This window comes from Acyrthosiphon pisum, chromosome A1 (genome assembly GCF_005508785.2).
Source record: "Acyrthosiphon pisum isolate AL4f chromosome A1, pea_aphid_22Mar2018_4r6ur, whole genome shotgun sequence".
Lineage (NCBI taxonomy): Eukaryota > Metazoa > Arthropoda > Insecta > Hemiptera > Aphididae > Acyrthosiphon > Acyrthosiphon pisum.
Genome location: NC_042494.1, coordinates 57,009,821 through 57,029,429, shown reverse-complemented (window position 1 = coordinate 57,029,429; position 19,609 = coordinate 57,009,821). Strand labels below are relative to the sequence as shown.

General features: G+C 31.6%; 1 protein-coding gene across 1 annotated transcript; it reads left to right on the top strand.

The window, feature by feature from the left end:
* The first annotated feature begins 4,169 nt into the window (after positions 1 to 4,169).
* On the top strand, positions 4,170 to 4,616 carry LOC107882852. The gene has a single exon (XM_016801865.1). It carries the CDS (start codon positions 4,170 to 4,172, stop codon positions 4,614 to 4,616), a length of 447 nt encoding a protein of 148 aa, XP_016657354.1.
* Positions 4,617 to 19,609: the final 14,993 nt, after the last annotated feature.

Below are 19,609 nucleotides of genomic sequence, written 5' to 3'. Positions count from 1 at the left end.
AATTTGCACGTTCGTTCGCACGAAGGGAAAAGTCCCTAGGGATTTCCAGGCCGACGTCTTCGAGGGAGGGTTGGAGGTAAATTAATATTTGAGTATTAATGTAGGTACTAGTATCCAAAACGTAATAATTTTCTTCTACTTATTCTTCTTTTTTTTTTCCAGTCGTCGGTTCGTACACGAAAAACGTTGTTTCCTTAATCAGAGTTTTTCTTCTCTTCCGAAAAAAAAAAATAAAAATAAAAATACGAGTTTAAAAAATAAAGTAAAAATAAAATTCTCGGCAAACCGAGAAATGTTTTATTGTTATAGCCTCGGAGGGAAGATCATAAATAATAAAGAAACGAAACAGACCCTGAAAAATGTCGACGAAGCATACTGTGGACGCCGTTGGTGGATGGTGATTAAATAGGAAAATATGAACTACGTCCATTATTCAAATCGACGATGAGAAAAAAAAGGGGGAAAGGTGAGCTCTTTTCGCGTCATTAGAAAAACTCGGCGAAATCGAATCATTCTCAACGACGACGGAATAAAAAAAAATTAAAAAACGTTGTGGGTAGGTACTTCACCGATTTTCATAACGGCAGCATAAACTATTTTAAACGTCCCGTAGAATAGTATAATATAAACGATATAATCTTAATATGTGATACCTACGCATAGTATAGATTTATATTATTATTTTAATGGTCGTTATTTATAATTATTTTAGTATTTTTTTTTCCCCCAGTGAAAATTGGTAAAAATATGAGAAATATATGTAGACGATAAAAAATAAAATGCCGAACATGCTGCACAATAATATATTATAGAAAACAAGAAAAACACACCCAATACCCTTGTATTTGTGATTTTTCTTTCGTTGTCCTTAATTTCGAAAAATGTTCACGGAAATATCATACACCAGATTATCCAAATTTCATACATTATTGTTTAATAATAATATTATATAACATACAATATCTAAACATAATATTATGTTAGGTACTCCATGTGTAATTGTTCCTGCCCGCATAAATCACGTTAGAACGAACAATGCTTTGAACGAAAGAATCACTTTCAGTGTAGTACACAGTTCTGTCGTATACGCCGATCACGGACGTACACAAATAAACGAACCTTTTAATTACAATAAGTACTTTTATTAAAACGTTGACGTCTAGTGGCGATCGAGTTACACGATCATCACCTGGCTCTAACACTGATGGTCAGTGGTAATCGAGTCACACGATCACCACTCACTGACCCCTTTTCTGTCTTAACACATTTCTAATATCTTAAACTTAAAAGCGAATAACTACCTATCGAATAATATCGATTGTTCTATGGTTAAATTTTACTTAATTGTTATTATATTACATCGTTGTTGTCTAAACTAGTTACATATAATATGTTTAATGTTTAGAGAATTTTAATTGTTGTGGTATTCTTCTTGTTACCTATAATTGTTTTCTTAACCTAGTTTTTATGTACTGACATTTCTTATTACTACATCCTTTCAACTTATACCTGTATTAAACGCTTAATACAACAGCCCTTTATTTTACAAAAAATATGACCACATATTTTAAATTATACATATTATTAACAAATGTAAAGATTTTGTATTTGTAGTTTTCTGTTGCCTTTGAAGGAATTAGGAATTCCTCTTGTACTGTGGAAATAGTGCTGTCGATGATTTTGTGTTTTCGGTTTATTTTTTCTTTTACATGCTGATGTTTCAAAAATGTGTTCGTCTCGACTGTCTTATCGTTTTATACTAGACATGTTCCGGGTACCCGGCAATTACTCGATGGCTGGTTGATTACACCAGTTTTATTAAAAAACTCGATTTTTCTTCTACGAATTACAAAAATAAATATCGTGTTTTCTGTTTAATGTTTATACATAAATTGTATGATAACAATCTGCAATCAAAACCCATTATAAAATATAAATTATTCCTATACAAATATTCTCAGTAATAAGTAATCAGTAATCACCTTACAGTCTACAGCTCTGCATATCAGCCTATACTCGATACCTGGTTAGTGTTAAAATTTTCACTCGGCCAATACTCGATACCCGGTTAGTACTCTAAATTTTGCTCAGCCAGTACCCGGTTCAATACCAGATTTTCTACTCAGAACATCTATATTTTATATTATTGTGTAATATATTATATATATTATGTCTAATGATAATGAATCTCGTCTCATACATTTGGTAATGTCCAACGGAATCATCATAAGCAGCACCTATTTCCAGAGAAAGGACATATACAAGCAAACATGGATATCTCCCGACGCGACAACCAAAAATCAATTGACCACGTAATGATATATAATAAACACCGTTCATAGTTCAGTAACGTTAGGAGCTACAGAGGAGCAGACGCAGATACTGACCATTACCTAGTAGTTGTGACTCTTACTGAAAAAATATTTAAAGAATACCTATTCTTTGGAAAGAGAATAAAAATAGGAAAAGTACAAACATATTAAATGTAGACAGACTTAAAAACCATTTGGAAATCGCACAATATAGGAAAAGAATCACTGAAGAACTCCATATTAGAAATGAAAAGGTGGAAAACATAATTCCTAATCATGAAACCAAATGGACAAATATCAAAAATGTTAAAAGAAAAACCCAATCACAATAACAAAAAACACTGGTTCAATAATGAGTGTATGGAAGCAGTAAAAAAGCACAACGAGACTCGCATGCAAATGATACATAACCCGTCCCAAGAAAACCAAGAGAGGTATAGTCATTTTAAGGAGTTAGCAAACAAGAAAAATAGAAGACAAAAAAGACTATATGAAAAGAAAGCACTCGAAGAACTTGAAGGGAGAAAGGAACAACCCGAGGAAGTTCTTTAAACACTGCAAACGACTCAAATAAGGTTTTAAACCAAAAACGCTTTTCTTAAAAAATGATCAGAATGATCTCCTTTCGGAACCAAGAGATATCGTACAACAATTCAGAAAACATTTTGATACGCTATGTAATAAACTGATTGCATAGGTTATTAAGTATAATACCATTTATTGTAACAATATACACAAATCAATTTATTACAATAAAATATTGAATTCAAATATAAAAATTATATACACGTTATAATAGCAATTGAATTATCACGTGTATCTGCTTACGGGTAAAATAAATATAGGTTATCATTCAAAATAATAATAATAAAGGCATAGGTTGCAGTTATATAAACAGAATATCGTCTGACGAGTTTTATAATAATTGACACAATAGCACATTGATACCACGATCCCGTAGAAACAATATCGGGAATTACTAACGGTACAAATTATAACCAATTGAAATGATAATATAAAGTAAACTTACGGTTTTTGCGGCAATGGGCAATAAGTCGGTACTCACCGGCACACTGTATGATAATTTAACACGCGTTTCTCTGAGCGATAAAATTATAGACTATAATTCGACTCTCTCCACGTCAACCAAGTCTCGGTTATTATTGTATCGCCCGGAAGTAAGGGGTGTTAGTGCCGTACCCAGAGCGATACAACAAGTTTAACTATGTAGGAAAGTAGAAGGTCGGTGAGTATGCGGACACAGTGAAAAGAAAACAGCGAATACTGGTGGAAATAGCCATTTGAGCCAGGCAGTCCGATAGTAAGGGGTTTTAAGGCCTTACCCAGGACTCTGTAACTATTGTGTCTATTCCTACCAGTATTTTGGTCGGAAATAGCTAATTGATGAGCAGGCTGTTGCGCCTACCTATATATACTTTTCCGTTCATTAACGACTATCAGATGAGTGATTAAAAAAGTACACAATTTGGTTTTTTATTATGGTTAGGTCGATATGGGTTTGATGGGTATATGAGACTATCTATGATGTATGCCGTTATTGGTTTATATTAATTAATTGATCTTAAAAAGATTAATTGTATAATTAATCAAAGGGCTTTAGTCGGATTCCTAATGAAGTAGGTATTTGGCGCTATCTATCGTTAGTCCCGCGGGGAAACGTCGTTCCGTTACACGGGCGCGGGGTATCGGTGGCGCAGCATAGCGGTGGAATGAGTGGCCCGTATATTCAGAATCGTTACAGCTACTTAATACAAGCCAAACAAAAAACAGTAATAGAACCAAGTATGAAGCACTGACTTATCAAACAGCCGAACCAGATTCCAGGAAAGGATTCCAATGGATTGGAAAACCGGGATAATTTGTCCAATATTCAAAAAAGGAGGCATTGGTATAGTATCAAACCACCGTGGAATTTCCTTGTTAGATACAGCTTACAAAATCTTATCGATGGCATTGCTAAGAAGATTAGAAATATATGCGGAAGACACCTTAACAGAGTACCAAACTGGTTTCAGAAGAAGGAAATCTACAATGGATCACATATTCACAATAAGACAAGTAATGGAAAAATTCTACGAATATAATAAAGACCTTCATATTCTTTTTGTAGACTTCAAACAAACATATGACAGTATTGACCGTGATCAACTCTGGATAACACCAACGAATTTTGGTATACCAAGGAAATTGGTAAGACTAGTTGAGATTTGTAACCAACAGACATACTGCAAGTGTGTTTTATGGGGGAGACCACTGAAGTATTTGAATGCAGAACCGGCTTGAGACAGGGAGACGCACTATCCCCGGTGGCCGGTACTATTCAATTTTGCCTTGGAACAAGTGATAAGGGACATAGGTACACGATAAACGATAAATGGAATTGGTCGGGATGAATACTCTTCTAGCATATGCAGATGACTTAGTCATTTTAGGAGCATCTATAAACGAAATAAAAACTAGTGCGGAAAAAATGATTTAAAGAAAGTCAAAACATGGGTTTAATAGTTAACGAGAAGAAGACTAAACACATGGTCATGTCAAGATAAGTAACCCCGAAGAATAATCTCAAGGTATAAGTATATTCTTTCGAATAAGTAAAAGAGTTTAAATGTCTAGGGGTGAATATTAATGAGAAAAATAACATGCGTGATGAGATAAAGCTGAAAGCTCAGACTGATGTTAGCTAAAAAAAGCTATTATACAATGAAAGAGATGTTCATGTCGAAGTTACTGTCGCGACGAAAAAAGGCTATACATAACCAGATAACCTATTTGCGTCCCATAACGACGTACGCATGTGAGACGGAGACCAGCACAAAGGGTGATGAGGGAAAGCTAGCCATCTTCGAAAGGAAAATACTAAGGAGAATTTATGGTCTTGTGTTTAATGTAGATTTAGGAGTTTTCGAAAGAAGAAAAAATGAGGATTTACAAAGACTTTATAATAAACCGAACATTTGCAAATTCCTTAGCAGCAAAAAACTAGAATGGGCTGGACACGTGTGGCGTGCAGAAGGGTGCCTTATGAGAAAAGTTTTCGATGGAAATCTGAATGGAAAATGACCCATAGGGAGACCACCTCTAAGATGTGTAATGATATGCTCACACACCATTATAATTATAAACTAAAATCCTACACAGTAATAAATAACGGCCAGACTGTCGCTTGTAGAAATCGAACATCCCCAATAAAATCATTGTCGTCGACAAATAGGTACGATCCCTATATGCGATCACGAATTAAGAAATCGGCACGTACTGCCACTCCGTGTGTGCAGGGCTTGCAGAATTTCTTATATATGTCACCAGAGAAAATTAATGATAAACATGGTCCTTGCCGCCGAAGAGAAATCTAGGTCCGGGAAGTACAAAAAAACCTTTGATAAAAACCGCCTACCACTTTCTGGTAGACATATTCGTATCGTCCCTTAAACCAGTGCATGAGCACCAGCCACCGAGTAACAACCTCTCAAAATATCAACATCGATTTCCACGAGCAACAACTGGACTTCTTATGTTAAGTCAAAATCAGTGCGTTTTTATTTCGATTTGTATATTTGAAGTATTACCTTGTGTCACCTAAAATCTAAAAACTCTTTCAACATAATTCACGAACAACTGCGAATCAGGTAAGGCATTTAATATAATATTTTACATTGATTGCAGTATTAATATATATGTGCTTTTCTACACAAATTATATTGTACGGTGTATTTGATCTAATTCTCGAATACACGATCTCGAGAGCCCTCCGAACATCTGGAGGAAGGTAATAGCTTAATTTTAATACTTTAACATCTGAATTAAATATATTTATCGACAGGAGTCGTATTTATATTTTCTTCTTATTTTTAAGTTATTACAGATGGTTCGATACGGCGAAGAAAAACTTAACACGAGTAGAATCTACTTATAGCATCGATTTGGCAGTAGATAGATGCAATGGAGATGAATTTTAAAAGTGGCGTAATGTGTAAAATGTATTTACAATGTTTCGATAACATGAATATCTTTTATACAGAGCATATGATCGTATGTATTTTTATAGAATCCTTTCGAATCGTAAAAATAAAAAGTTTCTGTATCACAATATTTTTTTTTTGGGGGGGGGGGGGGAATGACATGTAGGTTAGTTTTATAAATGACTGAAGGTGCTCCGGTATGGTTGACAGCGACCCGTTCTCGAACGATGTACGTGGAATGAACAACATGGTTCAACGATGAACACGTTGAACAGACGGCGGCTTGGTCAGTACAATAAATAGTAATAGTGGAACGATGATAAGATAATAGGTACACTTGATAACTGTATGGACGGTAGCGCGTGATCTGACGGTGGCTTGGTCGGAACCAATACAACGAAAACGCACTTTACAGTATGAGTTTTACAGTAGAAGGACGCTCACTACGTTAATTTATTGGTGATGCTATCAGTCTCATTACATGCGCCATCTCCCTCCCCCGCTCACACTGCCAAAACTACAAATAATTTTATCTCCAACATGGGGGTGGGGGTTGATAACGCAGAAAATCGTAACGGTGCTCTTCCCTTAAATAATTCATGTCTACTTTCTTGTGATTGCCTTTGATACATATTTGGGTAGGATCGCCCCCTTGAAACATCGCCATTCGATATTTTGAGGGATTCTCAACAGCATTCCGATTCAGACTACTTTCCAGCAACGGCATGAACAACGATCCCCGCCACAGGCGTGGTTTTTTTTCAACCGGACCTAACTAAGTATCTACTGAATCAATTAATATCTAATAAATTGGAATAAATCAGAAAAATTGTACAGATGATCGTTTTGAAAAAAATTATCAAAATTGTACATATTATAACTTGAGGTGTACCTGCATGGTCGTTCGCTCCACAAACAAATATTAATATTTTTCGTTTTCGCGCCAACAGCAAATCAGCTGGCTGTCTGGTGTGTGCATATGTGTGTGTGTGATTCATGACAACCAATCAGGGAGTGCACGCTTTGTCCCACCGTCAGATTGTGTTATCTTACTGATAGTGGGCAATGTGCGTATTCCAACGGTCACATTTTTCATATTATTATTTTTTCATGTACTTTCAATGTTTTTCATCATTCATAAGTTGTGTGCCGCTTTCAGTGCCACCGAAAGTCTGTACCTATTTCGTCGTATTAAATGTTTAAGGTGGTACTGATCGCATTTTCGTGAGTTATACGTTTTTTCATTGGTCATTCAAATATTCATTCGTTAATCGTTTTCGTAAAAACCTCATATTAAACTCAATACATTCGTTCTTTCTTTTTCTTTTGCCTCTCGAGCTGTTCGGTCGACGTCAACTGCCAGCCAGAGCATATATTTTTTCATTCATTAAATACATTCGTTTTTCGCTGAAGAAGCATACATTCATCCAATACATTTATACATAGTCAATCATCTTGTGCTTGCCGCACATTCAATTATTATAATATTGTATTTTTATTGTGCAAATGTGTGCATCCTGAGACGGTAGCGTTTGGTTCGAAGCCGCTAACGGACACCAGTTCTCCAGGTAATCAGCTGACGAGCTGTCTTAGATTATTATTCAATAATAATTATTTTTTGTGTGCTAATCAAGCATTTCAATATTATTATTACTACATTGTATTTTATTCACCTGGTGGGTGTCAAATAGGCATCTCACACTTATTATTATTATTTATATTATTATACTAAACCAAAGTACCTACCATCACTTAAAATTATAATAAATTCAATTATTTATCCCAATGTCATTTGGATTGTCTATATTAATTCCTTTTGCTATTCATATAAGGTTGTTAGTGCAATATTTATATTTAACTAACGCCTAGTCGTGAAGGCACCCTTGAATTTTATTATTATATTTTATTTTTGTTAAGACTAAGAGCCGAACGCGACAATGGTTGTATAACAAAGTTATGGATAAGTATATTAGCTCGGTCTTAACCTTTAAATCAGTATAACCTCTTTGTGAAAATTTCTCCGTCGAAACATAATTATATAATATGATACTAAGGTAACGCATTTCAATAATAATAAGTATTAACGATATCGAGTACAATATAGTGGTACGCATCAAGTATACCCGAATTGTATTATACATATTTTATAGATTATACCGGTTCAAAACTGTAAGGGTAAATTATATAAAGTTGATGACATATGATTATATACCAATAGGCACTTTTGAAATAAGTATTTAATATTACAGTTTTTTAGATTCTGAGTGAAACGATGAATGTATTGATTTTACAATGATGTGTGTTTTTTTTTTTATGTCTTTCATCACCTTTTTGGACAGTAAAAAATAAAAATGCTTAGATTTTCTTCAACAGTATCTTTTCTGATAGGAAAGTATCTAGTTTGTACTAGAGTAGTAAAACGGGAATTTTTACGCAAAATCTGTTTTCGAGAAAATTGATTTTGGTTTTTGGTTTAACTCTTAAACAAATAGCCGTAGGTATACATGACATTTTTACTGAATATTTATATTAGCATTGTCTATACACCATAAAATTTTCCAAATATTTTGACTTATTTTGAGCTCTTTACGGACATTTTCAGTTTCCATTTATTTTAGTTTTTTTTTCTATAAATATCGATAAAATTTTATTTGTTGGTTAAAAAAGCTTGAAAATTTAATAGAAGGCTCCTAGTATATTGTTTCAAAGGTAGAAGAAAAAAATTAATAATCCATAGTCACAATTTTTTTTATAAGCATCTAAAGTTCAAATATTAACAAAATAGGTAAGTAAAAATGACGAAAATTTGCAAATTATTTTGAGGTAAGAATTTGTAAAAATTTTTGTTTTTAAATCTAAGATTTTAAAATATAATACAAGATTTCTCATAAGTTTATCTATCTTTATCAAAAAAAAAAATGTCTACAAGAAAGTCAAATTAAATTTTTATGAGCGTTTGAAATTCATATTTTTACAACATTTGATATTCACACGATTTTTCATGTAACGATTTCCTTATTTTGTTGTAACTAAAAAACGAATGACTGTAAATACTTGAAAGTTTCACTGAATGTTTATATTAGCATTTTTTTTATATGATAAAATTTTGAAAATAATTTGACTCTTTTTGAGCTGTTTACGGACATTGTCAGTTTTCAATTTTTTTAGTTTTTTTTTCTATAAATATCAATAAAGTTTTATCTGTTGGGCCAAAAAGTGTAAAAATTTAATAAAATGCTCCTGATATATTATTACAATAGCAGTTGAAAAATATTAAAAATACATAGGCACAATTTTTTTTTATAAGCATTTAAAGATTGAATTTTGACAAAATTTATCAAATTTAAAATTGAATAATTATTTCGTAGTTAAAAATCTATTAAATGTTCAACTTTTATATCTAAAGATTGAAAATTTAAAACAAGATTCCACGTAATTAGTTAATTCTGTTACCGAAAAATCTAAAAATACATAAGCACGGTTTATTTTTATAAGCATTTTAAGCTTGAATTTGGACGAAACTACATATTAAAAAACCTGGAATAACTATTTTAGTTGTTTTGTTGTGATTGTATAATATTATCCGTGGGTACTTGAAACTTCTAAAGTATACTATTATATATCTATGATAGTACCATGGTTTGTTGTTGATGTATGACGCGTTACCTAATGGATATTGTGATATGAATAATTTGGAATTTATTATAGATACCCATTATAGGTCAATTTTTATTTTAATACCATAGATAAGTATATATATATATATATATACGTCTAATACCTAGACTGATATACCTTCTTCACTCAGAATCATTTTTCTTATACAGTGATATTATATCATTGAATTCAAATTTAATACTATCCATTATACAGTTACCTACTTGTAACCTACTGCACAGCAGAGCGGCATCCACTTACCCACCTTTTTTAATATAAATGCAAATGACTCATAGGTATTTTTAGTTCTTGCTCAAAACTAAATATGTCATGTTATATTTTCTGTTATTTTTTTACTTTTTACTATTATCATTATTCATTAGCCTTTACAGTTACAGAGAAATGTACAGTGTTCAAAACAGGGAAGTCATATTTAATATAACAATTTATTAAAACATTGTAAAATATTTAATATACGCCTCCTGAATATTATAGTAGATCGTACGCGATTATCAAAAATTGGCATAATGTTATGTCTTAATGTAAATTTCCATAATACAAATTTTAAATTAATAAAGTTGTTTTACATTATACGTAATAATAGTATAACAATGTCTTGTACATTTACACTCGTTTGTAGGGGTAGGTATAGATTTATATACCATATAATAACATTTTAAACAATGAAATATCGAATATCAGCCAAATTAATAATATTAATTATTATTGCATTATAATTTAAAGTTACAGCTACGTAACGATTTGTTGTATATATCGACATTTTCAATTAACCGATGTGTCAACATGGAATTACTCAAATCGCTTTCAAGGAATATTTGCAAGGTTTTTTATTTCATATCTTTAGGTACACGCGCGGATAAACGTTATACACATAGGCGCAACTAGACCTATACTTTTGAGGGTGCACAAATTATAAAGAATTCCCAGACCCCCGGACCCATACTCTATATACAGGTTATAACAGAAAGATCTGACAAAAAAAAAAATTACGCTATTTAAACGTATGACAAAAATACTGTGGAAAAAATATTTTGAAAAAAGTTATTACATTCTAAGCCAATAACTTTTATTGTATTTGTGTTATCTAAAATATAGGCTTGTTTTATAAATTATAATAATTAATTATAAACAAGGAAACAATAAAAACACTCTCACATTCATGGGCAGTCTTCTATCCTGCCAAAGATAAAGAGAAATATCGTTATCCTGTTTTCTAAGTTATTTTGTTGAATATTATTAGGTATGATCAATGTTACACAAATAATCAAAAACAACACAACTGTGATCTGTTTTATACAACATAAAATACCTACCTACGCTAAAGATTATTTGTTATACTGTTATAGCAGGGAATGTTAATAGGTCTATGGTTGGAACATAATAGTGAATTAGTGAAGTACTCACTATTAATCACTTATTATGTTCCTCAATATACTCTAAGGTACAACTTTTTTGTATTTATTGATAATTTTTACTTCAAAATAATCAAAATATTATAGATTAAGTATTTTATATTTTGGGGGTGCAAATTTTAAACTTGGGGGTGCACAAGTCCCCTGTGCATCCCCCTAATTGTGCCAATGGTTATACATGGGACGCATTTTGCATTATTAATAAATATAAATTAAATGTCTGATTAGGATGAGTGCGTGATTGGAAAAAAAATAGAAATCGTCTCTTTTGAAAATACATTCGTTTAAAACTGTCAATTTGTACGGTTTTTTCTTCATATTATTATTATTGCGACATGTTGTATCACTTAAAAAATAACATTTCCTAGGAAATTCATTACAACGTTGGGTCGTTCAGAAGCTGATCAAAAGTAGAAAATAATTTAATACACTATAATACGTTGCGCGCGGCTGAAAGTCGTAATACGCAGGTACACTGTAGAATATGTCCTTTTTAACTCATATTGTTCGCGGAAACAATTGTCAGAAACCACGAGTTCACACGTCTAACATTGTGTACTGAACTGTATAAAGTAATAGTATAATATATACCATATATTATGTACATAGTATTGTTTAGAATATAGTATCTACTACCTAGTGTGTGATATATGGTATCTCGGTTGTATTGATAGGAATGATTCCGAATTAAATCGATGATGACATTATACCTATACCTACTCCAATTCATTAGTCAAACGACGGTATATATATCACGCGTGACTGTAATAAACAATAAAGACATGTCCAATATCATATTAGCTATACCTATTAGTATTACGAACTAGTGGATTGACCACGGTGAGAGGGAAGGGGGTTCAATGGTTGTAGTGTAATTAATAGATGGCCTAAGCCCTAAATACCACATCTCTCCTCAAAGTATGTTCACTTATTTGTGTACTTTTCAATATTGAAATGTTTCAAAAACATTACAAGTAACCCATAGTACACTGATTAATTAATTAATTACAATTTTACTCTTGAGAGAAAAAAAAATTAAATATATTTTATTTGAATTATATTTACCTACTACCTATGTGTGTTTATGTATAATTAAATCTTAAAATTTTAAGACTACCCAAAAGTCCATACCTGATAATAATTATAATAATAATAATAATAATAATATCACAATGCTCTCGTAAGCATTTGGCATTATTATTTTGTATCGTTTACATATGAATATAATATAATGTGCATTATAATACCCAAATTTCACCACCACAGCCTCCCCCCATAAACCCATCCGAAACTGTATTGCACTACTCTGCACTAAATTGCATAAAACAAAACTCAATCTCATAGTTGATGTAATATGTTACATATTTATTTAACTGTTGTATTAAATAGTTAAATGTATTGACAATGTTTCGATAACATGAATATCTTTTATACAGAGCATATGATCGTATGTATTTTTATAGAATCCTTTCGAATCGTAAAAATAAAAAGTTTTTGTTTCACAATATTTTGGGGAGGAATGACATGTAGATTGGTTTTATAAATGACTCAAGGTGCTCAGGTATGGTTGACAACGACCCGTTCTCGCTAACTGCGAATAACGTTACCTCTAACACGGGAGTGGGGGCTGATAACGCAGAAAAGTCGTAACGCGACTCTTCCCTCAAATAATTCACGCCTACTTTCTCTCAATTGTCATTTGGTACGTATTTGGCTAAGACCGCCAACTTGAAACATTGCCGGTTGATATTTTGAGGGTTAACAATAACGGCCTTCAATTCAGAATGATTTCCGGCAACGGCATGAACGACGATCCCCACCACAGGCGTGTACTCACACACACTTAAGAGCAGTTCATCGATACACGATAAGGCAAATCCACTACATTTCTCGGCGTACAAGTGTTCTTGGGTTAGAAGCCTGACATGGAGAAATCCTCGACATTTCTGTGAGCGTTCAGTTCGCGGGCCGAAATTTTAAATGCGTGATTTTGAGCCTAACTGTGTATGTTAGGTATGACGTAGGTGGCTTCCAATTTCAGGTTGTATGTGATCGGGTTAATACGCATGCACTCTCGCAATTTTGCGATTAACTCCGACTCTATCGTGTTAAGGAATGCGCGATAACTGGCTACTTTATCTACATTTTTTCTAAAATACCACACGATCGTCCGATTAAGTGAAGACTCGACCTCGTTAAAGCCGTGCCTATTAACCGTTTGCATACGATCCTTTTTCCATGTGATATATTTTCGAGTATTTTCAGTGTAATTTACGCCTTCCTCGTTCGACGGTGGTGAGTCTGATCTTGCGTGCACGGTGGTAGCGGGGAATATTGCGTCCGACCGGGTAGCAATAGCCTGTGCGGGTGACGGGGTGACGATAGCCATCGTGCTGATCATTGATGATGTTGTAAGAGGTGGGGGGGGGGGTAGATGTTTCCACATGACGATAAGACAAGATGACCGTTGGTGGAAGAACATCTGGCTGAGCGTGTGGCGTAGTGGTGGGGGGCGCCAAGTTTATGACTGATGCGCGACCTAGTATAGATTATTGATACATTGCTGTTATTATTATTATTTAATATGTATAAGTGTAAAAATGATTTACCCATTGCACAACATATCCGTACAGCGCTGTGGAATTCTGGAGTGTTTTTAACGATCACTATTTTAAAAATAATTTAATCAATAACCCTGAGTTAAGAAAATCATTGTTGACCGGAAAAAACATCGTATATGTGAAATTCTAATTTTTCAGTATACAAAAAAACTAATTGAACAACTCATATCCTAGATATGAAAAATGCAACAAATTAGATTTTAGTATAAGGGATAGGTAGTTAAAAAACAAATAAAATATAACAAAGAGGTTTTCCCGGTTCAACGACGTAATATTCAGTGTAGGTACTTACTATGGAAATTTTGTACATGGTCATTGAGATTGTACCGCTGGGTGAACGTCTTTAGGCATATCCCACACGTATTTGCCGGTCCTTCGTGAGTTCTAGCGTATCGGGTCAGATCACGTTTATAAACGTACACTTTTTCACATATTACGCAGATAAACATTTTTAAAGATGTAATACGAGAAAGTTATTTAACAGTGTGAGCGAGGAAGTACGAATGTCGGAATGTACCCTGTTTTAGTTGAACTGCACTGACCGGCTGATCTGTAGGCTACGGTGGGCACGAAATACGAATATTTAATTCGGCGGCTGGTGAGCGGGCTGCGACGGGTATCCGACATTTGTAATAAGCATTATGAAGGCTGTAGAAACATTCTGCCACTAGTCTGTACAATGCAGCACATACATGTATTACAATACCTTTTGTAATTTACGGTATTACAATATGCACATCGTGCAACACTGCAACATGTGTTAGCAATGATATTGCTGATAGCCGCGGAGAGTGGCGACCACACTAAACCCACGATGTAGAAAAGATAAGTCGACACCACTTGTATAATATACTATTCCTCGTATTTTTTAAGTATTTTCTCGGCAGTTTGGTTGTACAAATGTCTCGTCTAGGTAGCGCCACTATTCGCCCGAAGGCTGGTTTTAATATTGTGAATTTATTGTTTTAAATGTAAAATATTAAAATTTTTATACATTTTTGTCGTTTTTGATACTATTGCTTCAAAATGTATTTTATAATTTGGTATATTTTGGGTGTACTTGGGTCAGTAGGTATAGTAGGTAGTATATTTGAGCTTTTAATAACAGTTTAAACTCGTACCTTATTATACCTAATGTATATTTGTATGTAGATATTACTAATTTCATGTTTGTACATATAATATGTGTCAGTTAATGAATGAAAATATTATTACACAATAAATAAACATTATATTCAAATCAATAAATTTGTACGATATGGCTATATACCATAATGTTATTACAATTTTTACATAATTATATTGGTATATGATTCCAAAACATTGGTTATATTATATTATATTTATATTATATTGGTTTATATTTCATTGAATTCAAATTTAATACATCTATTATGGTGACTCATCTAGAAAGCTGCTTTACAGCAATGTGTTATAACTTTTTTTAAATTTTATATTCTGATATTATCAGGCCTTTAAAAAAAAAATTAAGTGATTCATGTTGTTGCATAATATATATTTTTTATACTATTGATTATTCGGACATTCATTGCAATTCTTGAATATAAAGCTTCCAATATCGTAGGTAATTTCCTCGTTATTTTGTTGCTGTAAACATTATACAGTACCTATATATTACGATGTATTTCCGATAACGTATAGGTACTTAAATGAAAAGATTAATTCGTCATCAATTGTTACACATATAAATGTACAGCTGCTGGCAATTTATACGTACGTACGTATGTATGTATGTCTATTATAGCGTCCAGCTATTAATGAAGGCAGAACCGAAATGGTATTAAAAACATTTTAGCGAAATTGCAACTCGATTACATCGACGTAAATGCACAGCTGTGGATGTAGTAAATATATATCTGTAACAATCTTTACCATTTGCAATTATAGAACTTTCAATATCACTGCACATTATTCGACTCGAGCATCAAACACTTGAAATGTATACCAGTATATATTGGGTGTGTGTCTGTGCAGTGGCAACTAATTTATTGAAACGTTGGATAAATTGCAAACGCGTGTAGGACGAGTGTGAGTGTGAGTGTGTGTAGTATATGTTTAAATATTTTAAGGGTATCGATGAAACAACGCGTATATTGTATAATGTGGTCATATATTATGGGTCAAAGATTTTCACCGATATCGAATGAATATTTCAATAAAATATTGGAAAAAAAAAATGTATTACTAGTTTTGTATTCGTGGTATAGTAGGATTTGTTCGATACACAATTTATGAACTTGAGTATAATAACAGTTCAATACGTAATTTTAATGTTATAATTAAAAAAAATCTTTGTATTATAAAAACTGTACTTCCATTTAATTAATTTTTATGTGAGAATACCTACACAGTAGGAATGTATACGTAATTACGTTTATTAACTTTATGGACTATAAATTATTATTATTACTATTAACCTAACCTGTATATTCTATAATTCTATACAAATTTAAATTTATACAGTCATGGAGCTTATATAATTACACGTGTTAAAATCATGATGTTTTAACTCTTATAAGTCATATAAAATCAAGTTTCAATGATACGAATTTCAAAAGATTAGAGGGAAATAAAATTTTAATGATTTTGCCTTATGTATTTTTGAGTTATTTAATATTAATTAGTTGTATTGAGTCTATAGAAATTTCCAAATGAGGTTAAATAAATTCATCTTTTCGAGTTATTGAGAGTCAAGATATCGAAACTCGACTGTGCAACTAAAATATTTGCACAGTTTTGCTGCAGTGAGAAGTTAATGTTACATTGTAATATTTATAATAAAATGTATATAATAACGTATAAATCAACACATTTTTTTGGAAACAATTATTTATTTTTTTTTTAATATTAAATACTCTTATAGAATAAAAATACAAAAAGATTAAAGAAAAACGAAGAGTAAGAGTTAAAAATGGTCTATTAGGGATGTTGTAAAATAATACGTACAAATGTGGTACGAAAAGGAACCTCGATGACCTTTAGTCGACTATTGTCCTTCTAAGAGTGAATCGTTGCGACGACCCCGGCTACTATAGTGCATATTGTGTTAAACGGTATAACAAATTAGTATTTGTTTATGTAATAATAGATATAGAGGGCGCAGCAGATAGAACTGACTTTTGGAATAACTTTTGTTCTAATCAATACTTACATTTTTTTTTATATTTATACAATTCATAGTCCCTTGCGCTACACGTATTATATTAAAAACTATTTTTATTTTTTAACACTGAATATAAAAAGTTAAAAATTTGATTAACATTTTTTTTTGGATATATTCAAAATAGCCAATTTGTGAATCTGATTATAAGAACAATTTTGATAGTAAAAATATTTATCTAAGTCAAGTAGTTTATATTTTAGAATTTTTAAGATATCAATATTTTTTTGATTAAGAGGACGCTATTATACCAGCATACGTTGTCTTGTAAATGTACAAATGTCGTACAAACGTCTTACAAATGTACAATATAGAAAAAAACTGTTTTGCGCGAGATAGGTTCACTCCCTTGGTATTTATAGTAGAATTACCATAATTCTTCATCGCATAGTGAACAACTTTATCTGTTTCTTAGCGTTTTTATTATTTGCATAACATTAATAAAATTAAAGTTATCAGTTTGAGAAGGTTTTTTTTTTGGTTTTTTTCATTTAATTATTAAAAATTATTGGTAAATACTATAAAAAAAAATAAAAACGCTACAACACAGATAAAACTGTTTCCTATGTGTTGTGGAATTTTGGTAATTATACTATAAACACTGAGGGAGTGGTTCTATCCGGGCAAAATAGTTTTTTTTTGCTATGTTGTAAATTTGTAAGACGGAGACAACGCACCGGGTATAAAATAAAGCGTCCTCTTAAACAAATTTGAAACGTAATAACTTTTTCAAAATATTTTTTTGGGGAATTTGCTGACATGAGTATATTTTTTTAATTATTTCATAAATTATTTACTAATCATATTATATTAACAATTTTTGTCATGCGTTTAAATAGCATCATTTTTTTTGTCAGGTCTTTCTGTTACACTTTGTATAATATACTCCATGAATGTACATATTATGTGTTTACAAATTCAGGTATTATTTAATGTCGATTAGTGATTTTATTTCATTAGTCTAAAGGGTGTAGGTACGTGTAATAAATTTATTATTATATTACTTTATTATATTTTGTACCTAATGTGTGTAATGTATATACAAAATAGGAATCGCGGTAAAAAAGTCCGGAATATTATATTATATAAATAACAATATTTTAATTAATTAATTTTAAAAAAAATTCAATGATTATAATTATGTAGTTAGTATCATAACCTCAAAAACAAATCGAAATAATTATTATACACAACCAAAATATACATAATATATATTATAATGATAATGATTTCTTAATTAAATTGAGTATTAACTATCTTCATATAAAATATTACACAAAAAAAATTCAATGATTATAAAGTTTATCCAGGCCTAATTAACTGTCAATATCAACTGTCGTCAAAAAAATAATATTAAAAAAAAAAATTGTCGGTTAATATATATGTGTATAAAAATGTGAAAAAATGTATACAAATTTAAAATATATGTATAAAAACTAGATTATTTATTAATTTTGTCAGATAAATAATTTAGTTACAATTTATATTTATACTAATTGGAAGTTTGATTGTGCATCACATGGTATTTTTCCTTTTACGTAATTATATGTACCGGACTTTTTCACCACGGACTTTTTTTACCTCAGACTTTTTGGTAGTATACCGTATTTGTCTAAGCGCAGAGACAGATTGCCCATTAGGCATAGGCAACTGTCCAGGGCACGGGTGGCAAATTCTGCAATGTTTTGTTAAAATACATCATACGTATAAAAAAAAAATCGAAAATTAATTACTTTATATTTATGATTTAAATAATTATATAATAATATATTTTTGTAAACATATTATTTTAATGCATCTATTTGGCATATCAGCTATTTTAATTCAATATAATATTTTATAGTCATAATAAATTCGTGAAAATAATCTACAAGTACCTAGTACCTATTTGCATCGTATAGAAAACAGTTTTTGTCGGTTTTGATAATACTAATAATTTATTAAGGCTCGGATTTCAATGCATTTGCATTTTTTTTTTTGGGATATCTTATGCGAAGCTTCCCAAGCTACAAATATGTTTCAAGTACTTCGCGTTCTAACCACAAAAATGTTTTGGGACATTTTTTGAAGCTTTTAATGAATTTTTTTGATTTTTTTAGGACGTTTTTTGACCTATTTCTCGTATTATGACTAAAAAAATTGACTTCATTGAAATGTAAGTACTACATAGTAGTATAATACTACCTACGTAATATAAATTATTTTAATTTTGAACTATTTTAACTTATTTAACATCCGGTAATCCTATTTATATTAGATAATCTTTATGTCACGCCATCAAATTAGCCGATTTTATTGCATACAACTAAACTTTTATCGGAGTATTTTCTTATCGAGCAATAATATTATATCGGTGGTGTACGTGGTCGATTGTCGGACGTTTTTAGTCGTGTTGCGTATTACGTCGAAGGTACCTACTGCA

What these genes read in the sequence shown, in the direction of transcription:
- LOC107882852 (XM_016801865.1), top strand. Translation starts at nt 4,170, where the DNA reads ATGGATTGGAAAACCGGGATAATTTGTCCAATATTCAAAAAAGGAGGC.